A 7,927-nucleotide genomic window follows, 5' to 3' on the forward strand; every position below is an offset into this window, starting at 1 on the left:
CTCAAAGCAACCATCATCAGCAATGGATGCGCTTCTCCGACCAGCATCAGCAATGGCGCAACAATGCAGTACAATCGCTAAGTATGACGTGATTTCTCGTTATAAAACGAGTAGAAGGATTACTCATTTGATTTCATATATCAGAGAGCATCTCCAATCAGTTCCTTTGATTAGCATGCTCTAAAATGAGGAGCTCCGAGAGAGACTTTCAAGAATCAAAGAGTTTTGCACCTCTCCAGTTTCAGCCTCTACTTCTGCAACGTCCATCCAACCTGATGCTTCAAGAGGTTTCTTCATCAACGAACCCCTTATCGTGGGGCAACACAACGCTTTTGCAGCACTAGAGAAGTCAGTCATGGAGGCAGAGGGTGAGTCTTCCTTTTCGTGCATTGGCGTGCTTGGTAAGGGTGGTTCTGGTAAAACCCTCGTCCTGAAGTCCATCTTCAATAGCGAAAAGGTGAGGGATTCCTTTTCCAATGGATTGTTGCTTTGGCTGATTGTTTCGCAGTCTCCATCTTTCACAAATCTTAGGAATCAACTCTCTTCCCAAATAGGCATGCAAGCAAACATTGATCCATATCAAAATATGAATGAAGAAGCTATAAAAATATGGTTGCTTGAGAGTATGCAGGAGAAAAGGTTTGCGTTGTTCCTGGATGATGTATGGGAGGAGGGTGGCAGATTGTTGGAGGAATTGGGTCTCCTCCGGCTAACCGACCATTCCACCTCCAAAATTGTTGTGAGTTCAAGGAACCAGAAAACGTTGCTGGAAATGGGAGGTAATGCAGATAAGTCCACATTGTTTACATTACGCGATTTGGTCGAGGATGATAGTTGGAGGCTGTTTGCTTATCATGCATTTCCACATAACAATGGAAATCTGCCAGCAAACATCAACGAAGGAAAGACGAGGGTCGTGTGTACAAAGTGTGGAGGGCTTCCCTTGGCAATCAAAGTAGTAGGGAGGGCAATGGAAGGAATTATTGATGCACAAGATGGGACTTGGCAGTCCGCAGGTTGTCGAACGCCAACAGGCAAGACCTTCAAGCTGTCTATGATTGCCTCAGGTTGAGTTACGACGCACTGGGCAACTGCAACATTAATCTCCAATTGTGCTTTCTGTACTTAGTTGCTGCCTTCCAGGAAGACAAAATTATTTTGGTAGAGCTCATCACTATCTTGTGGTTGGGAGAAGGGCTGCTGCAAGATCAGGCTGGCCATGACCAATTCCAGATCGGAAGAATCTACCTCAACAATTTAGCAGACCGTTGTTTGATTGAACCGACAGTGAGAGACATTGATGGATCCATGCAATATTTTAGGATGTACGACGTTGTGTGCAGTTGGGGAATACAAATTGTTGAGCAGCAAGAGAGCTTCTACTGTGGCGCAGGTAAGGATCTCACAACATTGGATGCAAATGAATGTTTAGCATGCACTAGAATTTTGTTGACTGGCAACCAGTTGGATTTTCTTCGAGAGTCTTTCAGAGCTCCAGAAATCTATGTTGTGCTCCCCGTTAATGGCGGTGTTGATCCAACGCTCCCGTGTGTTTTGTGGCATGTGCTTAACACTAGCGATGTGTCTGTTTACTAACACCTACGGGTTTTGGTGTAATGGCAATCATGTCTCCAACAAGTGGTATCAGAGCCAAAGGTCTCGAGTTTGAAACACACCTGGCTCAAGTTTGAAACACACCTGGCTCGCGTTGAGGGGGGAGATTGTTGTGCTCCCCGTTAATGGTGGTGTCGGTGTTGATCCAACACTCCCGTGTGTTTCGTGGCATGTGCTTAACACTAACAATGTGTCTGTTTATTAACACCTGCGGGTTTTGGTGTAATGGCAATCGTGTCTCTAACAAGTGGTATCAGAGCCAAAGGTCTCGAGTTCGAAACACACCTGGCTCGCGTTGAGGGGGGAGATTGTTGTGCTCCCTGTTAATGGCGGTGTTGATCCAACGCTGGTATCAGAGCCAAAGGTCTTGAGTTCGAAACACACCTGGCTCGCATTGAGGGGGGAGATTGTTGTGCTCCCCGTTAATGGCGGTGTTGATCCAACACTCCCGTGTGTTTCGTGGCATGTGCTTAACACTAGCGATGTGTTTGTTTACTAACACCTGCGGGTTTTGGTGTAACGGCAATCATGTCTCCAACAAGTGGTATCAGAGCCAAAGGTCTCGAGTTCGAAACACACCTGGCTCGCGTTGAGGGGGGAGATTGTTGTGCTCCCCATTAATGGCGATGTCCCGTGTATTTCGTGCGGGTTTTGGTGTAACGACAATCGTGTCTCCAACAATCTACGCAGGTTTTGGTGTAACGGCAATCGTGTCTCCAACAATCTACACATTAAGATTGAATGGAAACAGAGATCTGGGAGAAATTCCAAGAAGGGTGATTGAGATCATGATCTCTCTTTAAGGTTCTAGATTTGAGTCGCACGTCCATCCAATCATTGCCGGAAAGTATTGGCTGTTTGAAAAAACTTGCACGCCTAAGATTACTGTACGTGCCAATCAAAAGGTTACCAGCATCTGTTTCCAAACTTGTAAATCTCCAAATCCTTGATATTTCTGGGTCTTGATGATTTAAGAGAACTAAAGTATTTAGACATTGCAGATTGTGATGATTTGCAATGTCTGCCGCATGGCATATCACAGCTCACTTCTTTGCAATACCTCTCGGTTTCTAGCAGCGCGTGGAGTCGGTGATTGTTTAAAAGAGGTCAAAAAGCGGCTTCCATTAACGACCTGGGGAATTTAACACAACTCAAATATTTATGGTCAGAAAACAATGGAGAAACAATTTCTGAGGGCATTTTAGGGAGGATGCTTCAGATGGGAAAATTGGGATTGAAGATCAGCGTCACAGCTTTTTAACCTGAAGATATTACTAATCTATCAATGTTGAAGAATTTTTCATTAGAGAGTTCTCACATAGTTAAAATGGAAAATAAATTTTATCAACTTCAAAATTTAAATCATCTTAAATTATGGGACTGTCATATGTTGGAAGAAATTCCACATTTACAAAATCTAATAGGGTTAAGGAAATTAGATATTGTACGATGTCCGAAGTTAAAAAGGATTCCTAAAGAATTTGGAGAGACGGGGGCATTTCCTATGTTGAAGACATTTTCAATGCTTAAGTTAGACGAATTAGAAGAGTTGCCAATGCTAGAAGAAGGTCCAATGCCCAAACTTGAAAATTTTACATTAATGCTATGTGAAGCATTAATGATGTTGCTAAAAGGTTATTGGAATCCTAAAAGCCTTCCTAGTATAAGATTGTATGGTTGTTCAAAACTTTTAGAAAATCTTGAAACAATAAAAAAAAACAAATACAAATGTAGAAGTGGTAACCATGTCTACTACCAGGACAGAAATATTTTTAGAAAAGTATTTGCAAGGAATAGAAGTAGAAGTAGAAATGCTCAGAAACGGTGAATTTTGGAAGGGAGAGTTTTACCTTTTCCTCCCAGAAGTGTATAGATATTTATAAAATTCTATGTATTATGATCAATGATTAATAAATGTAATCTATTTTTTCATCAATTTATTATTTATGTTTTTGTCTTCCACATTTTCATATTTATATATCATAGGTGAAAAGAAAGAAAAAATACATATTTTTAATTTATTAATGATGTTATAAATTTAGAACATTAATTAATTATCAATATTTTTAATACAATTTAATTTTAATGATTTTATAAATTTTAAAGTATGATATATTATAATAATATTATTATTTAAATTTTGGAAAAAAAATTAAAAAATATTAATTAAAATTATTTATTTTATATATCTAATTATACATTATATTTATTTTAATGAGAAATTTTATCTTTTAAAAATTTTATTTTTTATAAAAGTATATTTTTAATTTGATTTAGATTAAATAAATAAATAAAATTAGTATATACAAAAGAATAGAAAAAAATGATACAAAGAAGGTTATTTTTTATATTATTTAAAAAAATAGTTAGCTAGTAGTGGTAACAATGTGGATTACTAGAACAGAAATACTTTTAGAAAAGTATTGGTGAGGAGATATGGTGAATTTTAGAATGAGAATTTTACTTTTTCTTAAAATATATATATATATATATATATATATATATATATATATATATATATAATTCTATGTATTATAATTCATGATTAATAATTGTAATTTATTTTTTCATTAATATTTATATATGCTTAATTATTTATGTTTTTGTTTTGAACATTTTTATATTTAAATAACACATAAAACAATTATTTTTCAATTCATTAATAATGTTATAAATGTAGAAAAGAGTTATCAAGATCTCTAATATAATTTAATTTTAATGATTGTATAAATTTTAAAGTACCATATATTAAAATGGTATTATTATTTAGATTTAGGAAAAAAATCAATAAATAATTAATAAAATATTAATAAAATGAATTTATTTTATGTATTTTAATTATACGTTATATTTATTTTAATTAGAATTTTTAATTTAATTTTAATGATTGTATAAATTTTAAAGTACCATATATTAAAATGGTATTATTATTTAGATTTAGGAAAAAAATCAATAAATAATTAAAAAAATATTAATAAAATGAATTTATTTTATGTATTTTAATTATACGTTATATTTATTTTAATTAGAATTTTTATTTTTCTTTTATAAAAATAAAATATTTTTATTTAGATTAATTATATAATATTTTTAATATATATAAAAGAATAGAAGAAAATGACTTGAGTAATGTTATTTTTTTGGTATTTTTCAAAAAGAAAAGTGAAATAAAAATAAATTTTGATAATTGAAATTTGAATTTCCAAAAAAAAATTCTTGAGACATGTTATATAAGAAAAATTATTGTTTTATGCCGGTGATATTGCTTTTTAATTACAACATTGAATTTTTAAAAATGCGATTAATAGTATAAGTTATGAGTGCATGGAAATGAAGGCAAAAAAGCTAGGACGACCTCCATTTCTACAGATCTTGCTTTCTTTGTTTCTCATAATGGTGATTATGCTCATGTACACTTTTCAATAGGATAGTGGAAAATTTTCACTATTTAATTAGAAAAATTAATTGAAAATGGGTTATGACAATGTTGCACAACCATAAATTTCTAGTTTTTTAGTTATATGGAGGTGTAATGCTCACAAATTTGGGTTGATTTTAGTTACGAATATTTTGGTTATTCGCTTTTGTCAAGTCAGGTAGTAACTCCTCAAATCAAATTGTGTCTTTGTGTTAAGACGGATCATAGATATATACACGGAGAGACTCTTGGTTTCATCTCCCAGTGTTTCTTTGTCTTCTAATTCTCTTTATTTTCTATTTACAATATTTACATGGATTTACCTAATCCCAAAGATTAGGTGTCAACATTCAGCCCCTTAATCTGAAGGGATGTTGGTGAGTCCAAGCATCATTCTGAATCTTTCAAACTTTTCTCTTCCAAGCGCTTTGGTGAAGATCTCTGCAATATGCTCATTTGTGGAAAAATGGCGTAGGTGGAATGTCTTGGCCTCAACATGATGTTGAATCAGTTGGTATTTTGTATTGATGTGCTTCGTTTGATCATGTAACTTTGGGTTCTTGGCCAACTTTATTGCAGAAGTGTTGTCAATCATGAGAGGAGTTGAATGCACTTGTTTTTCCTTCAAATCTTCTAGAACTTTCCTTAGCCACACAATTTCCTTTGTTGCTTCAACTGTTGCCATATATTTTGCCTCATTTGTGGAATCTGGTGGAACTGGTTGTTTGTGTGACCTCTAAGAGATGACCCTTGATCAAAGACTCATAACATAACCTGAAGTAGATGCCTCAGTTTCTTTATCTCCATCGAATTTTGAATCAAAGTATCCAATCAAGCTGAAGTCTCCCACTTGTGTATACTTAAGTCCAAAGTCTTGAGTTCCCTTCAAGTACCTTAGAACTATTTTTGCAGCAGACCAATGACCCTCACAAGGATTTTTCATAAACCTGGAGAGGATTACAACAAAAATGAAATATCTGGTCTGGTAGTAGTTAGGTAGTTGATACTTCCTATGAGTTGTCTATACTTCGTTTCATTCTCAAATTATTTTTCTTCAGTGGATTTGAAATTTAAGTTTTGTTCCTTTGGAGTAGTCAAATGATTGCACTCAACCATGTCAAACCTATTCAACATATCTCTAATGTACTTTTTCTGAGAGAGGAATATCAACTATGGATGTTGAGTTACTTCAATTCCAAGATAGTAGTGAACATAGCCCAAGTATTTCATTTCATAACTTTTCCTCAATTTTTTCTTTATGGATGAAATGTAGCTCTCATTATTCCTTCTCATCAAAATATCACCTACATACAACAAAAGATATACAACTTTTTTTCCAACTTTCTTGACAAACAAAGTTGCATCATGAAGATCTTAACGTTTGAAGTTGAGTTTCAGAAGATTCTCAATTAACTTCTCGTACCAGGCTCCGGGAGCTTGCTTGAGGCCATACAAGGATTTTACAAGATTGCATATTTTATGTTCCTGACCCTTCACAATAAATCCTTCTGGTTGGGACATAAAAACATTCTCTTTCAGATATCCATTTAAGAAAGTAGTTTTTACATCCATTTGATGGACTTCCAATAGTTATGTGTTGCCAAGGCAAAGAGTGTCTGGATGGTAGCCCATTTTTTTATGGGGGAAAAATTATCCTCATAGTCAACCTCTTCCTTCTATGCAAAACCGTTTTCCACAAACCTGGCTTTATGCTTGTCAAGTGAGCCATCTGCTTTATACTTGTTTTTGAAGACCCACTTGTAGCCAATTGGTTTGGTTCCTAATGGAAGATCAACCCGATTGTAGGTTCCTTTCTTTATCAAAGCATCATATTCTTTCTGCATCGCTTCTTTCCATTCATCATGAGAAGTAACTTCTTTGAAGGAAGTTGGTTCAAAATCTGTAGAAAAGTTTAGTTCACAATCATAAGAAACATCCATATCAACAGGTGAATCAGAATCATCTACATCACCTCCATTTTTTCTGGTTGAGCTTCTTGTTCCTGTCTTTCTGACCTCATGAGGATGAACACTTTCAAGTGTCTTTGTCAGCCATTTAGGAGGAACTTTCTGAGGTGGCCTAGGCTGCTCAATTGGTTGAGATGGGGATAAATCAAGATTTAGTCTCCCAATTCTATCACTCACATAACTCAAAGTGTCATCAGTGGCTGGAGCTTCATGTGGGGGATAAAGTGTTTCAGAAGAAGATTCCACTTATTGATCTAGTATAGGAATCCCCCCTTCAAGATGTGGAATCTAATTATCAAACCCTTGAAAAGATTTTACATGTCTGAATGTATCTAAGTGATCAAGTTGTCACGCAACAATATTTTCAGCCTTGGAAGATTAAAAAAAGATCACATCTCTAGTTATTATAAACTTCTTATTGACTTCATCATAGAGACGGTATGTTTTGGAGGTATTTGAGTACCCCAAGAAGATACACTTGTGACTCCTTTCATTGAGTTTGTTTCTCTGTTCCTAATGTATTAAGGCATAATCAGTGGAACCAAAAACCTTGAGATGTCTCACTAAAGGAATGTGGCCATACCACATTTCATAGGGAGTCATGTTTTTTATAGCATTAGATGGACACATATTTTGATTTGAAAATAATTTTGGAAGAAATCACATTAGTAAATTTAGGTCGACGCGTTTTGAACCAACTAGTGTGGTTCATCATTAGGACCAGATGAAAAATCAGATCAAAGTAGTAAGTTAAATAGGGAGTCTAGGCCTTCTAACAGCTAAGGGAAAAAATGACTATATAACGGCTATTTTTGACTGGATGGGAAAAAGGGTTGAAATACTAATTTATTTAATATTATTTATTTAATTATTATTTTTATTATTATTTATTTATATATTTATATATTTATATATTTATTTATTTTGA

At 34.5% G+C, this 7,927-nt stretch overlaps 1 protein-coding gene across 1 annotated transcript; it reads left to right on the plus strand.

Annotated features, from left to right (window-relative positions):
- The first annotated feature begins 355 nt into the window (after nt 1-355).
- On the plus strand, nt 356-1,072 carry LOC149264701 (putative disease resistance protein At1g61300). Its single transcript, XM_089400446.1, has one exon. It carries the CDS (start codon nt 356-358, stop codon nt 1,070-1,072), a length of 717 nt encoding a protein of 238 aa, XP_089256572.1.
- Nucleotides 1,073-7,927: the final 6,855 nt, after the last annotated feature.

The sequence above is a fragment of the Pinus tabuliformis genome, chromosome 6 (assembly GCF_031772625.1).
Source record: "Pinus tabuliformis cultivar Carrire ecotype Pingquan chromosome 6, CPIR1, whole genome shotgun sequence".
In the NCBI taxonomy this organism is placed as follows: domain Eukaryota; kingdom Viridiplantae; phylum Streptophyta; class Pinopsida; order Pinales; family Pinaceae; genus Pinus; species Pinus tabuliformis.

Bases quoted from the DNA above. Each gene is read 5' to 3' on its own strand.
- LOC149264701 (XM_089400446.1), top strand. From the start codon at position 356: ATGGAGGCAGAGGGTGAGTCTTCCTTTTCGTGCATTGGCGTGCTTGGT.